Source organism: Eublepharis macularius, chromosome 9, assembly GCF_028583425.1.
Source record: "Eublepharis macularius isolate TG4126 chromosome 9, MPM_Emac_v1.0, whole genome shotgun sequence".
In the NCBI taxonomy this organism is placed as follows: domain Eukaryota; kingdom Metazoa; phylum Chordata; class Lepidosauria; order Squamata; family Eublepharidae; genus Eublepharis; species Eublepharis macularius.
This window is the reverse complement of record NC_072798.1, coordinates 77391428-77415259: the sequence shown is the minus strand read 5'-3', so window position 1 is coordinate 77415259 and position 23832 is coordinate 77391428. Positions and strand designations below refer to the sequence as shown.

The 23832-nt window shown below is 39.7% G+C and overlaps 1 protein-coding gene across 2 annotated transcripts in view; it reads left to right on the top strand.

Annotated features, from left to right (window-relative positions):
* Window positions 1-16686, top strand: part of TFEC (transcription factor EC) — a 49806-nt gene extending 33120 nt beyond the window's left edge. For both annotated transcript variants that reach the window (XM_054988729.1, XM_054988730.1), the window contains 5 exons: window positions 1819-1933; window positions 5346-5402; window positions 8424-8499; window positions 13218-13365; window positions 16279-16686. In XM_054988729.1, coding sequence (XP_054844704.1) covers window positions 1819-1933; window positions 5346-5402; window positions 8424-8499; window positions 13218-13365; window positions 16279-16650 — 768 coding nt within the window. In that variant the 3' untranslated portion in view covers window positions 16651-16686. The remainder of the gene's footprint in view (window positions 1-1818; window positions 1934-5345; window positions 5403-8423; window positions 8500-13217; window positions 13366-16278) is intronic.
* Window positions 16687-23832: the final 7146 nt, after the last annotated feature.

The window sequence follows — 23832 nt, the reverse complement described above, 5'->3', positions numbered from 1 at the left end:
GTCTTCTCCCAACTTGTAACCACTTTGCAGCTCCATGGTTGGAAGGAAGACCTGCCGATCAAGGTAAGCTGGGCTTCCATTCGGGTTTCCAGGGTGACAGGAGCACAGACAGAGTTCAGGCATTCCCCTGGCTCCGTTGCCAGGGGAATTGATTGTTGGTGCCTGACTGTCTGGCTTCCCTAACCTCAGCAGAACACACCGAACCAGGCTTCTTCTGAACGCAGGCTCATTGGCGAGGACAATCTCAAACCGCTGGATCGCGATCACGCGATCGCCAATTTAGTGGGTTTTTGAAGTTCGTAATGCAGTTCGTGCCCATCTCAAGAGCATCAGGATTCTTATCTGTAGATCTGGGTTTGATTCTCCCACTCCTCTGCTTGAAGTGAGCTGAGTGACCTTGGGTCAGTCACAGCTCTCTGGAGCTCTCTCAGCTCTACCCACCTCATAGGGTGATTGTTGTGGATATAATAATAACATACTTTGTAAACAGCTCTGAGTGGGCAGTAAGCTGTCCTGAAAGGTGGTATATAAATCAAATGTTGTTATTGTTGTTGTTATGATGTTGTCCTGAAAGTTGGTGTATAAATCAAAATGTTGTTATTGTTGTTGTTATTATTATATGATACCAGTTTTATCAGTAACTGTTTTGAGGCTTTAAAGATTTCACAATATGCTCTAGAATGAATGAATATAAATTCTGTGGGTTGGATCCAGAAGATAAAATTTCCCCTGATAGAGAGGATTTCTGTCTATAAAGTTGGACTTGCTCCCCCACCCCACAGGCTAAAATGTCCCTGAAATCCTGCTCCTAGGGGACAGCCCCCTCCCGAACACCATGAGAAGGTAGTTGGTGGTTTGAAAGATTTCTATTTCAAAAACAAAATCCAACGGGAAGCTGCTCAATTGGAATTCATATGTAAATTTGACTCAGTCAGGCTTGGATTGAATAGACATTATGAATGGTTATCTCATTACCAAAAGAAACTGCCTTCAGGCATTCTATTCAGATTCTGCAATGGAAGGGAGGGGGCACACCCAGTCTGGATTGTGAATTCCACCACTTTCATGAATTTATTTCCATGACCCTGACTCCCTGCACCCTCTCCCCCCCTTCTCACCACCTATATCTCTCTGGTCAGTTTCTTCATACCCTCTATGCATCTGACTAAGAGAGCTGTGGCTCTTGAAAGCTTATGTTACAATAAAGTTGGTTAATCTTAAAGGTGCTACTGGACTCTTTGCTATCTTGATACCTTATGTAGCTCATGCTACAATGCTTTGTCCAGACCCATTTTAAAATATTTGGAATCATTGCTTCTCTTCTTTTTAAAATGTATGAAGCATAAACAAGAAAGAGGCAGTTAAGAATTCACTTGGGTCTCAGGTAAGACCTGCAAGGTTATTTTCCCTTTCAACTTGATTCATATTTCAAGTGTAGTTGCAGTAATCCTGTTATTGGAAAATATGCTATGGCATTAATTCAAAATCAGACATCAGGAGCCATAACCAGGCATCATTCTGCATATGAAACTCACATCAGCCTTGCTCAAGTTTTTGCATATGGAACAATGGCAATCTTTGACCCTTAACATTTAATTTTATTTTATACAAGATAAGGGCAAAGTCTGTCTTTAGATGCATATTTGCTGCTCCTGCTGCAATTAAGTCATGAATACGCATCTGAACAGGAATTTTGCTCTTAAGTGCCTACATATGCTGTTCACCTTACCAATCATGAATTAATTCTGTTTCTTTTGCCCTCTAATTTTTGTCTCTCTCTCTTTGCTCATCTCTCCTTATATTTTCCTGTTCTTGTAGCTTTCAGGTAGCATTCTGGATATATACAACAGCGACCAAGGAATGCCAGCTGCAAATATGGGTCTCACCAATGCTTCCTGTCCATCTAATTTGCCTGTGAAAACGGAAATCACAGGTAATAGATGTTGGCATCATGCAATCATTTTGAGAATCGTTGTACTTGCTTTTCAAGAACATTACAATGGAATGGTTGTGATATATTTAAAAGCAAATGCAGGCCTGTGTTCCAAGAGTGGTGGAAGCAGTTTGAATACCCAGGCTTGATCCAGAAAACAATGACTTTGAAATGCAGTGAATGCACATCAAATCATTTCTGCCACACTTTAGAACATCTGCCTGTTTGGTCTGTATAATACTAACTAGCTGCAATGTTTGATGAATTCCTCTATTTTACAGCCACATTTTGAGGTATTTAATTCTTTTTGACCCTTAAATCTCTAAATGGCTTTCCCCCTATACACTTAAGGGCCTGATCTATCTCACTCCGCCCAGTAAAAACCCTGGGGTTTTATTTTCATCAATCCTGTTTTTTCCCTTTGTGGCTTTAATTTTAATTTTGCTGATGGTAGTTTTAATGAATACAACTGATGGCTTTTGAAATGTTTTGTATATTATAATTGATTTTAATAGGTTAGATCCTGTGGAAGGTTTCTGGTAGTGAAAGGGTTTTGAATTTTTCCAATTACCCTCTTCCAATGCAAACCGCACACTGGTTCCCCTCTCATGCTCTTCTTAGGGATCCTTGTTGCCTGGGAACAACATTTTGGGGATCATTTTGGGATGCAGCCAGAAAGCAGAGGTCAGAAAGCCCTATTCTTCTGGTGAAAATCCCTTTCATTGGTGGAGATTTACCATAGGATCCAACCCATAGTTTCTAGGTTTGTTTTTCTAATTTATGTTATTGGTGAGTGAAATTTAAGTATGGCGGAGCAGGTGGCAATGCCAGCCCCCCAACTTCACCCAACTGGGATCAGGAATGAAGCAGGTGGCAATGCTCACCCACAGCATTCACTAAGTTGGGATCAGGCGCAGAGCAGGTGGCAATTCCCACCCTCTGTCTTCACCCAGCTGGGATCAGGCATGGAGAAGGGGGCTATGCCCACTATGCTCATGTCCCGCCTTCACCCAGCTGGGATCAGGAGCAGAGCAGATGGCAATGCCAGCACCCCCTTCATACAGCTAGGATCAGGAGCAGAGCAGGTGGCAATGCCCACCTGACACCTTCAGCCAGCTGGAATTAGGCATGGAGAAGGTGGCGATACCTGCCCCCAGCCTTCACCCTGCTGGGATCAGGTGTGGAGCAGGGAATGATATCCACCCCCCACCTTCAGCCAGCTGGGATCAGGAATGGAACAGTTGGCAATGCCCATCCCTGCCATCACCCAACTGGGATCAGGAGCAGAGTAGGTGGCAATGCCCACCGCCACCTTCACCCAGCTGGGATCAGATATGGAGAAGGTGGCAATGCTAGCCCCCCTTCACCCAGCTGAAATCAGAAGTGGAGCAGGTAGTAATGCCTGCCTGCAGCCTTCACCTAGCTGGGATCTAGTGCAGAGCAGGTGGTAATGCCTGCCCCCCAAACTTTACCCAGCTGGGATCATGCACGGAGCAGGGAACGATAACCCCCCCCACACACACACCTTCAACCAGCTGGGATCAGGAGTGGAACTGGTGGCCCACTGCCTTCACCCAGCTGGGATCAGGTGGCAATGCCCCCTCCCCATCTTCTCTTCCTCCAGGATGAGATGCGGAGCAGAAGGCAATGCCTGCCCCCTTCATCCAGCCTGGATTAGGCACAGAGCAAGTGGCAATGGCCGCCTCCCTTCACCCTGCCAGAATCAGGTGTGGAGCAGGTTGCCATTCCTGCCCCCCCTTCACCTGGCCATGATCAGGCATGGAACAGGTGGAAATGCCCCCCCCCCCTTCAACCAGCTGGGTCTGCTTCACTTACAAAACCCTACAGGTTCACTTCAAAAATCGTACATGTGAACAGTAGAAGTAAACTAAGGATTAACATGCTAGAAATGATTTTGAGTGTGCCCCTGAATTGACTGTTCCCCAGCAACACAGCCTTTTCTCCTGGTAGTCCATGAAAGCATGAGCCAGGTTATGGGTCTAATGTCATAAAATCATTATTTTTTGAGCTGCTGTTTCAGAGCTGAAAATAAGCACAGAGCTGTAAGTATCAATGATAGCAAACTGCAAGGGTGTGGCAAAGTGATCCTTTATCAGTCGGGAAGCACCCAGAAATAAAGCCTTTCCTGAAAGCTTCCATGAAATAAAATAGGTTCATGGCAACACTTTCTGGGCTTCTGTTAATACTATTGTGTTTATATTTTGCCCTTCCTCCAAGTGGCTTAGAACATGGGTTGTTTCCCATTCAGATGCTAATAATGCAATCCTAAGCACTACATGCTACTGCTAAGTCCATTGAAGTAAATAGCTTTCGAAGGCTATAATTCTGCTTAGCATTATCCTGTAGCTGGGCAAAGACTGACTCATTTCGATAGATGGATATTAGGTGATTTCAGACCAAACTGCTGGGCATTTTAAACACATATTGATTTTAGGGTTTAGTTTATTTATAGCCTTAAATAGATATCAAAATATGAATGAAATTAACTGTCTTTCCTTGAACAATTACCTTTTTAGCAGCATGATGTTCAAAAAAGATCACTGCTTAGAAGTTGTGCAGAAAGAGAACTCTACCGTATCTCAAGCATCAGACATTATACTGGACATTCCATCTTGGTGAAACTGGAGATGACTTCATTACCTTCTTTACAATATCCCCTACAGTGAGAGATACTTGAGTACTGTTCTCTATATGCAAAATTCCTGAATAGTGATTTTTCTGAATATCACACTACTAAAAAGTCTAATTATTTTATGAAACAGCTGATTTATACATATTTTTGGTTTCTGATCAATGGTATAAATACATTATCATCTATTAAATTTCTTCTAGGTTGCCACAATTTGCTTTCTTTAAAGATCACAATCCAGCTATTCAAGGAAAATATCCGTATTAATGGATTAACATTAAAAGTTACATTCAGTTAATCCAATGAATTCTAACAATCGTGTACAGTGTATCAGTATAATTCTAATGGAACAAAGAGGGGTTATCTCCTCTCATGCAAGTATTTCAGAAATTTGATTATCTTTTGCATGATGGGATACGGAACTCCAATTCACTTTAATTCAATTCATTTTCCTCTCCAGAGTAAAGTACAGAAAATTAGAAAATTGTTAAATGCTGAAGTTATCTTTTTCAGTTTCCAAAATTAAAAATGCAAGGCCATAGTTACAATCCTCCCTCCAAAACCGTCAACTGAAAACAGCTGTAAAGATCAAAGTTAGGAAACTGCAAGGGCGTGGCAAAATGATCCTTTATCGATCAGGGAGTATCTAGAAATAAAGCCTTTCCTGAAAGCTTCCATGTAATGAAATGGGATCATGGTAACACATGGAAATTTCTGGAACTTTAACCAAAGAATGTTTAAATAGTGTTTAATTTCTGTCAGAAACAGATACACGAGCAATGGCCAAGGAGAGGCAAAAAAAGGATAACCATAATCTCAGTGAGTATATTCTACACTTTTGTTATCGATTATTGTTGTTAAGAGCTCTACAAGAATAAGACGTTTGTTCCTATTGAAAAGAGGCTGGCATGTTTCTTTTCCAGGGAACATATATCACAAGAAGCTATGTATACAATCACCAACCAGCCTCCCCGCTGCCCACAGAAAAAATCCATAAATGAAATGTACAATTTTATTTGCATGTCTATAGAATGTTTGCCTTCTTTTCATCTACTTTTTGAGAACCTATTTGTACAACTCAGAGTGTATTTATACATTCTGTCCATGTTCAACACCACCAGACATTATCAATGCATATATATTTTATTATTGCACATAACACCCACTTTGGACAGATTCTTTCACAGCTGCTTGGATTTTCACTATCCTGAATAATTTGCTATCGTATGCAAACATGGCCAGATCACAGCTCATCACTGAGTCTAGTCCATTTATGATTAAATTAAATAGAATCAATTCTAGTTCAGGCTTGTAGAAGTCAAAATATATAATGTGGGGCAAATCAGCAATTTTACATGTGAGTTCTTTAAGGATTAGGATTGCTACTGCTAACTCAGGTATTGAATGTTTTATCTGCATTTGACTTAGTTTTTTATATGTGTTCTTTGAACAGAGGTCCATGTCTGGGTATCTGTTCAAAACAGTGAAGACTTATTCAAAGAATGTGTTCAGTTTTGCTTAGTCTCCCTATCCTCTTTTAGCAATTCTTTTATTTCTCTGTCATCTGACAATCCAGCCACTTTCTTGGCTGATTAGCTACTTCTCATTTATTTGCAGAGATCTTTATTGTCTGAAAGTCTTTAGCAATATTCTTTTCAAATTCTCTTCCCCCCCCCCCCCCCTTGCATATAACTGTAATCATGACGCGTGATTGCTGCTGTAAGATCTCTAGTTAGGATAGGCCATTGTAATGAGGACAGGTAAATTAAAAATGTGGACAAAATTAAAATAAAGCCACATCTTACAGTTACAGTTTCCTAAATCAAATAAATGCATCTATGCCTCTTCCTGTGAGGCCAGGGTGCAATTCGTTTCTAACCTTTTTTGTACTGTAATTTTTAAAATAATAAATGGAAGCTTATAATAAATACTGAGGTTTGCAAGCTGAGAGCTTAAATATTTCAGTCTGGAAGATAATGGATAGATAGGCTCATTTTCTCTTTCGTGCTTCATAGAATAATTTTCCTAACATGAAAAAACACAGAGGCCATGACAATTTCTTCTCTATAAACCTGCCTGATCTTTGAGAACTGCAACAAAACTCCTGCTCCGAGTTCTCTCTCTATATGAGATCAGGCAAGTGATGACTGGAGAAAGAGTGTTTTCAGTAGAATCAATAAGACAAGACAGGTTTGTGGTTTACAGCACAACCCATCTATTCAAAATCCCACTGCAATCTATTCGATGAGGCTTTCTCTGAAGAGTGTGTTCTTAGGATGGCATGGTTAATCTCATTTAGGTGCTCACTTAAAACGTTCTAATGTTCAAGGGCTTTTATGAACTGATTTATGGCTTGCTTATTACGGCAAGTTTTACTAATATTCTGATTTTATCTGTTTTTTGATGTTTTGATGTTGTGACTTATTATATTGCTTTTTGCTGTTTCATATAAAGTTTTTGATTTCAATGAAAGCTGCTTTGTGGATTTTTGCTGGAAAAGGGGCATAGAAATGTTTTAGACAGCAATGCTTTTAGTTCCATACCTTCAGATTATTCATATTTAGCATAAGTATAATAAGTATCTACAGTGCTTTTTTTGTTTAAAAAATTCCAGGACTCATCTATAAGGTTGCACCAATTTCTACCAATTTCCCGCTCCCGTTTCAAATCCCCAGTTAGGGTTGCCAAGGGTCCCAGGGTCCCAAGTGGGGGTGTCGGAGGCTGGGGGGGCAGCAGGGTACTAACCTCCTGTGCACATGCATGCACCGCAATGCCTTCCTTCATCCCAATGAAAAATGAACAAGATGGAGGAGGGAGAGCAACTCCTTCCTCCTCCATTGTGCTCATTTTCCAACAGGAAGAAGGAAGGTTGTGGTGCACACTGAAGATAAGCTGGGTGAAAACTGCCTCCAAGAGGTGGTTTTCTTTCAACTCTGTTTCTATGCACATGAGGATTTCTCTGTGAAGGGGGAGTGCAGGAGCACATGTCTCTCCCCCCCCCACTGGCCAGGTGAGTAAGGTTGGGAGTGGCAGGTGGGGGTGAGGGGATGGCAAGTTTATCCCCACTAGGGTCCACTAATCCATAGGAACAAAACTTGGGGGGCTGCGTAGGCTGCAGCAAAAGAGGGGGATCACTGCTGCCCCCTCTTAAGAAAAGAGAACTTAATTTTTCTTCATGGTGTGGTTGGATACAGGATCTGGTAATCCTCACGACAATCTTGTGCAGTAGATTGGGCTTATTTTATTTGAGGTGCCTGAGACTGAGAAGCTATGACTTGCCTAACCTAAGGCAGACAACCTGTGAGTTCAAAGTTGTAATCAGAGTGGATCTGGGGATATTCAAGCTTCTTGTCCCCACCCAACTTAGATGCATCAACTTGTGGCACACCAGTGTTCATTCACCCAGATCCATATCCACCACATCTTGACTCATGGTGAGCCCAGGGCCATAGCGGCTAGGGTGGCTGGCCATGCAAGCCTGGCAGCTCTGGGCATGCATGCCCCAGCCTACTTCCTCTGTCTGAATCAGGTGAGTGGGTACATAAGAATCAGAACTTGAGAGAGCCCCCCAAAAGCTGCAGTAACCTTTTTGAAACATTACAAAATTAGTCCACTATCCCTTGTCTAAAAACTGTTGTTGTTGTTTTTGGCATCATCACATTTCTCTGAGAAGCTATGTGACAGGACCTGTTCTTTCTACTAAAGAATTTTTAGATGAGGTGATTTTCTGGGGATGTTTGAAAAAAAGAAAGCTGCTTTGAAATAATATATCCCCAAACTTTTCCAATATCTTCAAATATAATTACATTTCGTTGTTATCACCACCTCTTGTTTTCATAGTTGAAAGAAGAAGGAGGTACAACATTAATTATCGGATCAAGGAGCTTGGAACACTTATCCCAAAGTCTAATGATCCGTGAGTTCAACTGTCATTCCTGTCTTTATTTCTACAACTAAAACACAAGAAAAGAGGAAAAGGATAAAACTGATTTGTCAGATGTCAGGTTTGAACTGGATATTCTGGTTTCATGTTGGTTTTTCTTCTAGCAGGCCTCTAGAGGTAATTCTCTAAGTTTATCTCTGTTGATATGTGGTGACTATTACTCCACATAATTCTACTGGTCTCAGTGATAAGACATACTAAACATTAAAGTTGTGTGGTAGAGAACTTGCCATATTCCGAGCCACACTCACCCCAATTGGGATGGAAGGCAGAAGCCTTCAAAAAGTGTGAGAAGGAAGCTGCTAAATCCTGGAAACAAAGAAGATATCCAGTCCTTGACTTTGTTGGACCAAGTGCAGGAAAGCACCCACATGAACTGCAATTAGAATGAAGCCCTTTATATATTCTATGTATTTTATTTTATTTATTTTTATTTATGTCATTTATAGTCAGCCTTTCTCACTGAGACTCAAGGCGGATTACATAGTATGAGATCAGTACAATCAGTAGCAAGGACAAGGGTAGGCATTTCCATACAGTATCAAGGACATTTCCATAAACAATGTCATAGGGTAGATGAATACAAATTTACAGAGACATAGCATTAGCAAGGATCCAATACGGGGTTGAAGGATTTCTGAAAGAGAACATAATCCATTCTAGGATTGACATTACACAACATGAAGCACAAGCAGTATATACAAGTACATATTCAAAGCAACAGATAATATGTAAAACAACATAATGGTGGAGCCCATGGTTCCCAGCTCATTGGCGAGACCCCCTCCCTACAATACTGACCTATCTGAGTAAAAAAGCCTAATTGAATAATTCAGTTTTGCATTGTTTGTGGAAAGCCAAGAATGTGGGAGCTCTTCTGACCTCCTCAGGCAGGCTGTTCCATAGGGTAGGGGCCACCACAAAAAAGGCCCATGCACAGGCTGCAGTTGATTTTCCCATGTGCAAACTGGCACCTGCAAGAGACCCTGTTTGGATGAGCAAAGCTGCCATGGAGGGACATAGGGAGGAAGGTGGTCCCGTAGGTATGTCAGGCCAAGGCCATGAAGAGCTTTGTATGTAATAACCAGTACCTTGAATTGAGCACAGTAGCTGATAGGTAGCCAATGGAGTGACTGTAGAATGTGAGTGATGTTCATGCTTGCTCCTGCTAACAGTTGAGTTGCAGCATTTTGCACCAATTGGAGCCTCCTAGTTAACTTAGATGGAAGACCAATAAATAATGCGTTACACTAGTCAAGTTTTGATGTTACCATAGCATGGATCCAGGCAGCCAGGTTGGCTGTGTCAAGATAAGAAGCCATCTTCCAGGCTAGAGTGAGACTGAAGAAAGCATTTTTTGCAGCTGCCTTAACTTGTTTTTCTAGTAGTAGAGCTGAATCCAGTATAACCCCTAGGCTCTTAACTGACTCTACAAGGGTCAGACAAACTTCATCGAAAGTGGGGAGTACAATAGCTTTCAGGATATCTGACTTCCCAGCAAGCATCACTTTGGTCTTGTCTGCGTTTAATTTCAATTTGTTATTTTTCAGCCATTTCAACATGGCTGTCAGGCAATGATCTAAGATTTCTACTGTATCCTGCGGGGACCTGGATAGCGAGATATAGAGCTGGGTGTCGTCTGCATATTGATGACATCCAACTCCATAGCTGCGAATGAGTTCTCCTAAAGGTTTTACATAGAGGTTGAATAACATGGGAGATAGGATTGCGCCCTGTGGAACCCCACAAGATAGTTCCCATTCTGGAGGTAGCTGATCTCTGAATGGGAACTATCCTGTGGGGTTCCATAGGGTGCCTTCCTTTTGGCATTCTTGATATAATTTTAGGGTGATCCTAATTACTTTTCTACGGTAAAGCTGCCATCTTATGTACTAATTAGATGCCTTTATAATAAAAGCATCTACTTCTCTGTGAAAGCTCATAAAAACCAAATTCCAAAAACTGAATCAGGATGGGGGGAGTTTGCCCCTCACTACTAGTGATCTGGTTTAATGGGATTACAAAGGATAGGAATTACAGTAAAATGAATGCCCTCACACTGCCTTGCACAGGGTAGCACAGAAACTGTTTCTGCGTATCAGCTATCTAGATTTTGAAAAAGTGTTAGGGATAGAAATGCATGCACTACAAAAATAAGCTTTGATTCCCTGCATGGAGATTGGCATAATTGCAGTAAACACTGTGATTTAAAAGCATAAATATTAACTGTTGGCTTTATTAATTACTGTCTAGTAGAGATGAGCACGAACTGAAACACGAACCAGAATTCATCACGAACCTGGCTGGTTCTTGGTTCACAAACCAGCGGTTCATCAGAACCCATTTCTGACGAACCGGGATGAACTTTAGAGAACCCCCCCCCCAAGTGTTTTGCATAGCCCTTTGGAAACAAAGTGGCAGGGAAGCTGCTGTTTTTTTTTTCTCTTTGCAAAGCCTGTAATATGCCTTGGAGGGAGGGAAAAGCAGCTATTTAATCCTTTCCTGGCTTTTAAAGCCAGGAGGAAAGCGCAGCAATGTTACAATGTTGCAATGCTACAATGTTACAACATTGCTACACTTTCTTGCTTTGGGGGGGAAAAAGAGCGAGGTGTGCATACCCCAAAGGAGGAAGGGAAAACCAGCCACTTAGCCCTTTCTTGGCTTTTAAAGCCAGCAGGGAATAAGCAAACTTCTGCAAACATGGGAAGCAGAACAGCCGGCAGCTTTTTTCAGCTGATGGGGATTCCCCTCCCATCAGCTAAAAAGCAGCTGGCATTTTAAAGGGGGAAACCGGAAGCTCACACCCTTATTCTGCAGACCTTCTGCTGCCCCTGAAGTGAAATTTTCACGAACCACATAAACTGGTTCGGGAACCAGGGCAAATTCATGAAAGCTCGTGGTTCATCGTTCGTGAAACTATATGAACCTTGAACCTCCTGGTTAGTTTTTTGTCCATTCGTGCCCATGTCTACTGTCTAGGCTTTTATCTCTGCAACACTGCATCATAGAGCTTAAATAGTATGGGTCATTTATGACTGACATGTCCACGTAACTGGAATACTGTACTTTGCATTTAGTCATTTGCAGAGTCTTCCTTGATGTTTTGGATGACATATCTGTTGACACTTCAAACTTTTTTTTCTCCCCAAGAGCTAATAAGTGTTTGACTGAATTAAGGATTTTTATAACAATATTGAAAGCTGTTCAAGACTAGCAGAAATGCAAGCCACTTTGAAAGAAATCATCAATGCCATCTTAGTTGGCCTTTCTAAAGAATAACATTTTTCACTTATTTGACCATATTAGCCTAAAATAAGCTAATCTCCATTCTGTTAGTGATGCTGCTGATACGGCCTCTGGAAGTGCCTGTTCCTATAATGCAAAAATCATCCCTAAATCCTGAACAAGATTTTGTTCAGATTACTTTAGAAATCCTGAAAAATATTACACTATAAATTAAACATGAATGGCCTTCTATCCATTGCAATACAGATCCAGCAAAACTTAGATTCTCTCTACATGAGATGCCGGGGTGCAAATGTCAAGAGATGCAATGTTAGCCTGGAAGCGTAGTTTTAAAAGGCAGAGCCTGCAGAGATCACTTCAGAGGGGGCAGATTCTTTTATTCCCCGTTGCCGCTTCTGGCATGCAGGACTGTCTCCCCTTCCAGAGCTTTTACCCTGCTTCCCTTGCTGCTTAAAACTTTGAACTAACCGAGCCTCAGTAGGGCAATGGCTCCAGAAGAGGAGATGCCAGAGGTGGTGAAGGGATGTGAGAGAATCCATCTCCTCTGGAGCGATCTCTACCAGCGTTCTAAGTGTTCAATGGAGACCAGCAGTTTAAAGTTAAGGGTTAATAAAGAAACCCACATAATTTGTGGCTGTCTTTATTGCCTTGTGTCATATTTGGGGTGCTGGGGCAAAGCCCTAGCAAACCAGCAAGTCTTGAGGTGCCTCCTGAAGATCTCAATGAAGGGAGTTGTCCTCACCTTTTCAGGGAGCCCATTCCACTGAGTGGGAGCTTGATGGAAAAGGCTCAGGCTCCGATATTTGCCGTTGATGTAATGTGCACAAAGACAATAGACAGGCACATTGCATAACTAAAATGAGGATTTCTTTTAGTGCTGCTCTCTCCTAGAGGTTTTATAATAACACACGGAATGGTTGCAAAACTCTGGTTTCTGTGTATCTTTATCAGTGAGGTTCAAAATTAAGTAAGATTTTTTTTCTCTAATAAGCATAAAAGCATCCTCATTAGAAAGTCTGGTAAAAAGCGAAGTATATTTGAAATGATCTTTAAAAATTTAGGCTTAAATTCTCAGTAATGTATGTTTCCTAGTTCATTAATGCAGAAATACTGCACATAGATTTTAATCTTAGAGTTAATAATAAAAGCAATTTTCACTAAAAATATAAAAACTGTAATGGTAGAATCATGATATTGCATTTAGCTCTCCCACAAAAAGTCACTTTATTACTTTCTTTTGACACTTATTTTCATTCTGGGATTAATTTTACTATATAAGGGCTTCTTAACTATTCTATTAAAATTCCCATTCAGAAGCAATAATATCTAAGACTGAATAATGGTCATGTAAATCATTATTTCATATTAATGTAAAAGATTTTGTACGTTCTTATGAATTTTGCTGACATGCACAATTGTGAAAAGGTTATCTCTACTTTCTGCAGTGATATGCGCTGGAACAAAGGAACTATTTTAAAAGCATCAGTGGAGTATATCAAGTGGCTACAAAAAGAACAACAAAGAGCCAGAGAATTAGAACATAGACAGAAGAAATTAGAGCAGGCTAACAGGCGACTTTTACTACGCATTCAGGTTTGTGTAGGAATGTGTTCATTCAGGGCAATGCTTGTCTATCATCACATTTTATACAGCAACATTTTCTGTTTTGTCACCTCTTCTGAAATAACTTTTGCATTAACGGGTTAATTTTTCGGTATCCTTACACCTTCATATTTATTGCATTATAATGGCAGTAAAATAGCAAGGCTACTAAGTGTATTCTGCAAGGTAATGCACTTTTAAAAATGTGATCACATGCAGCTTTCGAGTATATTGTAGGAAGAAGGATTTATTTGTTCGTCAAAAGCAGTATTTGGGCAGTGAAGATTCCAAGTTATGATTTTACACATTGAAAAATATCCATGACATTGTGTTACCATGGGTATGTTGTGCCACATTAAATTAAATCACACATCGTTTTCTCTCCGCTTACTGTAACGGAGCAGACATGATTTACACCATATTTAATTGGGTAAGGTATCTGGTCTGAATCCCTGAATTTTGGTAGATAATTAGCCAGTAGACAAGCCTGCAGAATTTTCTTATCACTTTGCAGTTTCTAATACAGGGCACTATCTAGTCAAAGTTAAGTATTTTGGAGCCCTACTCTTTCATTCATGTCAAAGATGCGGAGAATTTTGAAATTAACATGACAAGTATTCAGACTTACTACTACTGAACTTTTTATTTACACGTAATTTGATCCCCTCACTGGATCACCTTGATGTTTTTGCTCTAAATGTAAATGAACACCATTTTGAGCAATGTTGTACTTGGGCAGTAGCAACTTCTACAAGCTTTTCTGTGTATGTTGATTCATATGCTATAGGGTCTTGGTACAGGTGGCTAATCGGAACAGATCTTTTTCATAATACAGGACAAGAATCACGTGGTTCTGAATAGGTCTTCCCTTAAAAATAACTACAAATCTCCTGTGGCAAGCTCAAAATGTACATGGGTCAATTATTCTTGATATGCACATTGCGCATGACTTTTCTATTAACAAACACCAGGCATCATGTTCTTGGCAGGCATGATGGGCCAAGAATGCAATGGGTTTCTTTTTTTAAATAAAAAGTTCACACCATTTCAATGCACCTTTTTGATAGTTAACCAAATTTTAACAACTAGAGTTTGGCAGGTTTGGGAGGAAGAATGGGGGGGGGGGGAAACCTACACTTCTTATGAAATGGAATAAGAATGAACATGTGTGAATGGATTCATATGCAACCTTTGCCATTTGCCAGCCTTTGATGTTAATGGTCATAGAGTCAAGCAGAACACAGGGATACAGCTTGCAGATTTAAGTCATGAATTGTGCAGACTTAATGTTTTCTGTACTTAAAGAATGTAGCAAACAGAGGCAGAGAGACAGCATTGGTGACAGAAGTGGGGGTCAGACAGGGTAGTTGTGGGAAAGCATTAATATGTAATCTTGTATGTGTAATACTATATTCTGTGTACGATTAGTATATGGAAACAATTCATATACACGTAACTGGTTGTTGAACATTCAACTGTGCTTATTGCAGTTGGTGAACAGCTCTCAAACTGAAATGTTGATCAATTGATTAAAATTAATATGACTCCCAAATACCTACTAATAACAATAATAATAGCATTCAATTTACATATCACCCTTCAGGACAACTTAATGCCCACTCAGAGCGGTTTACAAAGTATGTTATTATCCCCACAAGAAAACACCCTGTGGAGGTGGGTGGGGCTGAGAGAGCTCTGGAAGAGCTGACTGACTCAAGGTCACCCAGCTGGCTTCAAGCGGAGGAGTGGGAAATCAAACCCGGCTCTCCAGATTAGAGCCCCGCTTTTAACCACTACACCAAACTGGCTACACCCTAATTTCAGTTGGCTGTGCCGATAATGCAGAACCCTGCCAAAGGTTGACATTCTTGAGACCAGTTGACTGAGGCTGAAATTTATATATGTGGTTAACAAGGCAACCCTAACCAAAATTAAATCATTCTAAGCCCATTTAAATCAATGGGCTTAGCAGGATGTGACTTTGTTTAGAATTACACTGTACATTTCTAATCGAGCTAATAGGATTTAACAGTACATAACACTAGTTGAGCTAAATTCATAATGTAATAGTCAGGGCTTTTTTTCAGGGGGAACGCGGGGGAACAGAGTTCCGGAACCTCTTGAAAATGGTCACATGGCTGGTGGCCCCGCCCCCTGATCTCCAGACAGAGGGAAGTTTAGATTGCATTCCACGCCGCTCAGCGGCACGGAGGGCAATCTAAACTCCCCTCTGTCTGGAGATCAGGGGGCGGGGCCACCAGCCATGTGACCATTTTCTCCGAGGGCAACCCACTGAGTTCCACCACCTCTTTTCCCAGAAAAAAAGCCCTGCTAACAGTGAATATCCAATGTAAAATGCCCCCAGTGCTCCAGGTAACAACAAATGGGTCTGATGGAAATATTGAGGGATTTGGGGGGGGGGGCTCTTGTGACCTTAACGAATCTGATGAAGGGACCTTTGACTCCCAAAGGCGAATACCCTGAAGTTCTTGTTGGTCTTTAAGGTGCTACTAGACTCAAAACTTTCTAGACCTTAACAGCAACAACAACAAAAGACAAGCAGCAAAGCAATCTGCGTCAGATATTCCAATGGAGTATCCATGTTAGTAAATAAATGTATCCTGGCACCTGAAAGACTGACAAGTTTGTTTCTAGTATAAACTTTCAGTGACTAGAACTCACTTTGTCATTTACCATCATTTCGCTCAACATCATTGTAATTATATGTCCAGAACGGTATCAAAATTGGTTTTAGAATTATTATTGATGTGTTATCAAGATATCATTTATTTATATAATTTATAGTTCATTCTCCCCGTCATTGTCATTTTTACACAGCATGCACTGAAAATATTAAATGGCTTTCTAGAATGATGGTCTGAATCTTCTTGTCTCAAACCACAGGAACTAGAAATACAAGCACGAGCTCATGGCCTGCCAATTTTGTCTTCAGTCAGTGCTGTAAACTTAGCATCCCCTGTCCTGAAACAACAACACACATACCCAGAAGACAATTCCACTGACTATTCTCAGCATCTCGCGGTGACCCATTCTGACCTCGGAGATACACCTGCAGCCTTTTCCGATCCACTCTCACATTTTACAGATTTGTCATTCAGTGCTGCGTTAAAAGATCAAAAAATCGACGACATCTTATTGGATGATACAATATCACCGTTTGGGACAGATCCGCTCTTGTCTTCCATATCTCCTGCCATATCCAAAGGGAGCAGCCGAAGAAGTAGCTTTAGTACAGATGAGGGGGATGAACTATAGTATGGAAAAGGTTGCGTTCCTGGGTTTTGTTTTACATTATTTTGGTGCTAAGAACTGGGGTATGTATTTACATTGCTCTTCAGCCTAGTTCTAAAAAAATCAGTATTGCTTGTCAACAGAAACGATTGGGGGAATACGTGCAGCTGTCATAGAAAAATAAACAAAAGAATTTAAGATATGCCTTTGCTTAGAACTGATTGCATTTGAACTTCATCGTTGATATAGCATTGAATTCAACCAGCTTTGACCATCAAAAAGGTTATGTTGGGAATTATGGGACCTGCATGAACAAAAAGCATGTTCAACAGAGGCTGGAGTAAGGAAGGTAATTAGGTGAGATTGAGAGAAAAAGCCAGCTTTACCCATATTGTTAACACTGATAGTCATTTAACCTATGGATTAACCTTTTGTTGCTATTTTAAGGCAGTATCATATTACTTCAGAAAGCTAAACTGCACATTTTTCAGGGTTGTGCTGGGTCCATGGGCAACCATATCCAAGTCTAGCCTAGTATATTTTTCAGTTCGAATAATCTGAAATCAGTTTAATGAAGCTGGGGCGTACGTCCAAAAAGGGGAACATAGCATTATGTTGATGACCTGGCAAAAGCAGAATGCCGATCAGGTTCTGTTTACAAGGCTTGATAAATCCCAACGCATCCTACTGCCTGCAGTTACAAAACTTGATTTTGCATACCTAAACATATATCGTTCCTACCAGCATACTAGGGGAGTTTTCAGCCTCAGGCTTGAGGTGCCTAAGCTCAACATTAGGAAGGCCTGACATAGCTCAAGATGATATTTCTTATTTGTAAGTTAAACTGTATATTCCATAAAAAAGAAGGAATGTGTTACCAGGAAATTTTACAGAATTTATTACAAATATCCTTCAAATTGTAAGGCTAAACATATTGGATTTAATCCAAATTAATAGGAGCTCTTGGAGGCTAGTGGACCCTTGGAAACAGAATTGTGTACAATCTGAGGTAGAAAAAGGGAGTTGGCAAAAACAACCTCCCCCCCTCATGCAAGGGGTTATGCCCTTCTTCTTATAGAAAATAGTCTTTACATTTAATCCATTGTTTCAATGTAAATTCAATTATCCATAAATTGAAGGTTAGCTATATTCATTCCTGCAGCCCTTTCTAATCCCTAGAAAGACTGGTCCTGTGGTCAGAGGATATGTGAAGAGAAACAGCTGGATGAGTGGGTGAGATGGATTAAAGAGGGACAAGGGGATGAAGCCAAACCCTTTCCTCAGTAAAGCTGTGTTTTGGAAGAGGGGGGAGAAACAATTTCACCCGTTCGGCCTTCCTCATCTCCACATGAATTCTGGGACTCCAGGAACAATCTTTCTGGAGAATGGAAGGAATTGTGGGAGAGGAGCAGAACACAGAAAAACTCTGCATTCCATGAACAATGTGGTGGGATACTGCTCTCTGTTATTTTGAAATTTCAGATATTTTAGTTGTACGGATGGAAAGAAGAAGATAGATTTATGCAGGTCAAAGAAGCTAAAAGAAATTAACAGGTGCAGAGTTTCTGCAATTTCTGCATCACATATGATACAGATTTCAATGGTGTAAAAAGAAGTGCATTTGGTACAGTATTCCACATCTTCCTCATTGAAGGTAGCCATTATGCATTATAAGATCATTCCTTTCAAGTCTGAATAATTTAAATCTAAATATTTAAGAAATATACCACATTAGTTAGCATCTACAAAACACAATAAAACCCCCTTAATACCTTGAATGCTGTACCTTTTCTGAGGTACAGAAGAAATTGGAATTAGGGTGTGACAGAAATCTGTCGAATTCTGTTGAACGCATATGATCCTTTAATAATCTCGATATACATTCAGAAAGATCAAAGTGGTTGACTGTTCATACTAGACTTTGACAAAAGCAAGTGGCTGATGAAGTAAAGGAGGTGTAGGACTAAAAAGACATTATTTCCACATCTGGTGGGATTCGGGGGGTTGGTGTGGTTTCTTGAATTAAACCATTCTCTGTGTTATACTTCTCCATCAGGAAATAAGCTGACACTTGTTCTTCCCAACTAAGCTCTCAGAAAACGTTTAATCATGCTTCAGAAGTGAGAGAGCTACCTATGTTCCAATTCTCCTTCCATAGAAAGCTTCATCATTTATTTTTAAGACACTAATGGACAGGTTCATAATTAAATCAATCAAAAGTAAATGCACAACTTGATTTTCTAATTCCGCTTCTACCTGGATGCTTGATCGTTGATTTGAATTCTCTTAATTTTAGGAGAACCTTTACTTCTCTAAAAGCAATTGCAAACTGTGCATCAGTGTTTTAAATGTTTGGATTTTAAAATATATATATATGAAAATAACTAGCAGGCTAATCCATACACCATCAGTTTATACTCAAGTGCATTGGTCATTGGGCTGGACAGGGATCCAGCGGAAGCTGAAAACTGGCATTTTGCAAGTAAAGCCAGTTTCAAAAATAATTGCATCTATAACATTATGTGTCTGAATAGTGCCTTCAGCTACAGGACTTGTGCCTTTGTTATTTCACTGACACTCGGAACCATGCAGGATCAAGCCTTGGGAGCTCTCATATGGAGCGTTTTATAGAAAGGGGATAAATCTTACTGCTGTCACTCATGTAATACTCTCACGAATGGGAACACAAGGTTGACTTGGACTAATATTTGAGTGTCTACTACAGGTGTAGTTTATAGGAAATATGTCCAAAAGGCTTCTAAGATAGCTTTAATCAAGTCTTAGTAATAGGTGTGCGCTCTTCATATGGTAAAAGCCTGAGGAATATCTGCTAGAATATTCATTGGAATGGGAGGGCTGGATTATTTTTTTCTTCATTTCCCCCCTAATAACAGATATTCAAAACTCATCTTAGTCCATCAGTATACATGAGCCAGTAAACTCATAATGATGCAAAAGATGATGAATGGAAATATTGCTGTCTTGTTTAATTCATGAAATAGTGATCAATGTACATTGGAGTTTTTATAAAAGGAAAAAACCTGTAGTGTTTTCTGGCTTGCAATGTGGATGCTGTATAGAGATCCCCGCTAAAATATAAGTGAAAACATTATTTTTTGTCAAACAACAAGAATGCTGTTGCTTTTTATTATAAAGGACTGAAAATAATTCGGTCACTTAATCTTAATAAGAACACTGCTATTATAATACATTTGACTGTAATAGCGTTGTATATAAAATGGTGAATGTAAAATTATTGTAATTTAAAATTACATTAAGTCTTTTAGATCTGTTCAGGCATTTACATTGCTATGAGACTGTAGAGTCATTTTTATAATAATTGCTATTTTTCACTCTTAATACAATCTCTTGTTTTCTAAGTAACCGTATGCAGCCAAACGTACTTTATTACATAATGCAATCTCTATTAAAAGGCTTTTAATATGGGCTGGTATTTATGATTGTTATAGGAATGCAAAAATCAACCAGATGTTACAATAGCTGTTTCATACATACACATGAAGATGTTTAGTTCAGGCAGCCACTAAGCATCCTGTCCAGCAAGATAGCAGAGTAACAGCTGCTAAGCTCATCTGCAAGCATGTCCTATCAGGCAAGATGCTGAACAACTGCTAAACATTCCATCCATTATAAGACATCATGATCCGCTAGCCGCCCATTATATATTTAATACGATCTTCTCCTGTCTGTTTATTCCTCTTGCTAAGGCTTTGATTTATGGGAAGCGTTTTCCAAATGTTGCAAAATTGCTGGCAGGCAAAGATGATATCAGTTAATTCGTGAACGAGCCCTACAAAACCTTTTAAAAGTACTAGATGTTCCCCAGACACTCTAGGATAAACAGAATATTGTACTTTAGGATGTAAAACATTTGAGAAAGCTGATAACTCGACAACATTTTGGCACTATGAAGATACCCACATTTAATGAATTTAAGTAAGGACTGGAGCTTTAGCATTTAAAAATCTCAATACCAAGAGTGTTGCCTTGTGTGTATATGAAAGAAGGCTGCAGTAGAAGGAAGGAACACATTTTAGTATGCCTCTGTAGTCTTTGTGTATATTTTAAAACGGGATTTTTTCCCTTTAAAAACATTAAATAGACATCAGACTTATTTGCTTTTGAATAATTTTATTATAACTGTATTAATTATTGTGTTGCCAACAGTAGCAGCTAATTAGTCCTCTTGCACTTAATTTAGAATTTGATTAGCTGTAAATGGAAGTTTTCTTTTAGAATCTGAGCCTGCCAAGAGATTCCCTGCTATTGAAGCCCACGAGTTCTCAGTACCTAGCAGAGTTGGGCCCTTAGAGGTTAAACAGAAGGAGAAAATTGAATCACAACATACAAATTAAGAAACTTTGTATACCACCTACTCAATTAGACACAATACCACTGGTAAAAGACATCCAATCAAATTTGATGTCAGCATCATTTCTATTGACAGTCTGTCGATTAGAGACAACCCTGTGAAATTTTGATGCTAATAAGCGTCAAGACCAAAAATCTAATCAAGGAAGCGACAGTAGTGAAGTGTGCCAAGTGATGCTGGTTAAATCACTGATACCCATCACCTTAAATATATATCAGTTTCATTAATTGGCAACTACAAGACAAGTGTAGAATGCTCAGGATGGTGAGATTCTGATATAATCCACCACACTGTGGTTAAGTATATGATTCATGTAATAAGAAAAAAGTGCCTGCAGGCTATTGTTCCTAGCATGGATTAAAATTTGCATATTGCTACTCCTTATGTCAAAACATCTGGTGTCTGCAAATGCTAACATTTCGTTAAAAAGTTTCAGGAGCCGGGGAAAGTGGACTGGAAACATTTGCATGTGACTCATTCGAGCATTATAATTGAATAAGAGGCTAGGTTAAGGAGAGAGACTGCTGGAAAAAAAACACACAATTGTATAGCGAACATTATGGATTCATGGGGAGGATATATACTGTGAGAGCCAGGGATATTCTTCACAGTATACCAGAACAAGCTTTTTCTTCCTGAGTTCATTAAAAATGACAATTGTTCTTATTGAGGTCATGTGTGACACCAGTGTGTCATTATTAAGATAATATAAAGATATTAATTTATGTCTGAAATTTAAGAATATTTTACCCAGATGACATTATTAATTCAAATCCTGAACTTCCTGCAGTGTTATTCTTAGCAACCGCTGCAAATCTCCTAAACACACATCATACTTGTCTAGAATGACAGATGAATGCAAGATTTGATTACCTGGATGGAATCATTTGACCGTCTTCCTCCTTTCTATCAGCTCATGTGTCCCAGGGTCTGTGCCAAATTCTAGAGATGGGCCAAGATTTGTGGGTCAGTTTTAGGAATTCCCTCATCGCCAGTGAAAACTCAGTTTTCCTTGGTGGGGGGAAGGGAGGCCAATATTCCATGGTCATAGGAGTCTCCATAATTGCATTCTACAGATTAGAATGGCACACATGGGGGGGAGCCCTACTGCTCCCATTGCTGTGTTTTTCAGCACATCTGTAGAGGCCCAGTATGGATTTGAAGATGGATATCTACAGCATAGAGGTGTAGAACAACAGAGTACAAATACTGTTAATGCAACAGATACAATGTAAAAACTGGTCCGATATAGTGGTGTCATGGACATGGGAGATGTCCACCATGAAACTCATTAAGTGACTTTGGACCACTCACTCTGTCAGGATACCTGTGGGGATAAAATAGGGAGGGAGACATGCGCAACACTCAGCTCTTTGTTAGACAGGTGGGATTACTGTGTACTGATAGACTTTTTAAAAATGGGAGAAATACCCTCAAAGACATCTAGTATAAATGACAAGACAATAATATATTTTATATATTCTACCAAATAGCACACTTTAGGCTGGAATCCTGCTTAAGAGGAAGGATAAGGTAGTTTTAAGATTTATATAGAGTGAAGACATACTATTTTAGGGGCTGATATGCATACATCCAGAAGTTGCATCCAGAAGTTATCTGACTGCTTATTTTTTCAGGTATACACTCAGAGAATAGTTGCACACTTAGAATGCACATCTGTCTTTAGCTGTTTCCTAAAAATTAGAATGGAATCTGCAATGGGTTGATGAGATGAGGGAGACTGAAGGAAATCACTGCTTTTCCTGGGACAGCAACCTCCCCCCGCCCCCAAGGAAAAAGAACGCAGATCCATCAGAATCTAGAAAATGCTGAGAAATGTCCTACCCACGCAGAATACTTCTCTTAATGTGGTTTCTTGTTCCAAAATCCAAATCAGTTTAGTTTGTTTCAGTTCCTGTCCAATGACCATTGTGAGGGTTCTTGTTAAGACATGCCTCTCTGAATGATAAAACTGATCAAACAAGATGCTGTGGATCAATTGCAAAGCAAATATCAAAGTAGTAAAAGAATCCAGTAGCACCTTTAAGACTAACCAACTTTACTGTAGCATAAACTTTCAAGAACCACAGTTCTCTTCATCAGATGCATCTGATGAAGAGAACTGTGATTCTCGAAAGCTTATGCTACAGTAAAGTTGGTTAGTCTTAAAGGTGCTACTGGACTCTTTACTATTTTGCTACTACAGACTAACATGGCTAACTCCTCTGGATCTAAAGCAAATATCAACATTAAGGATCAAATTTTAAAAAAATGATTACTTGTTTTAGGGTTGTTGTTTTTTAAATAGATTTTTATTTGGATTACTGAATGTATTGTTAGGAATATATAAAAATATATAGAAGTTCAGTGCTAATTTTATCCTATAATAGTTGGTAGGGTATGGTTAGATTTGTGAAGACAAGACTCACAGGAAAAGGCATAATACTAGGAAAAGTTGAAGGCAGTAGGAAAAGAGGAAAACCCAACATTATATAAAAGCTGAATATAATTACAGCACTACATCCATAACCTCACATTGAGTTGGGACCAGTGGAAGAGCTTGCTAAAGGAGTTGACATTATTGTTCTGTTTGTAGAACTTAATGACTGTTTTGGTGGTACAAGAGTCGCCCCTGATGAAGTGGATATGTCGTGAAACAAGCTGAACGAAAAAGCCGGCAGCTTGTAGGGCCAGGGGAACCCCCTTTGGGGTTTTCCCCTCTCTTCTCCTTGACTTCCACCTGCATTTGGAGACAAAAAGAATAAAACATCACTAGTCAATTTCTTCTTGGCTACTATGCCATACTTACCTGA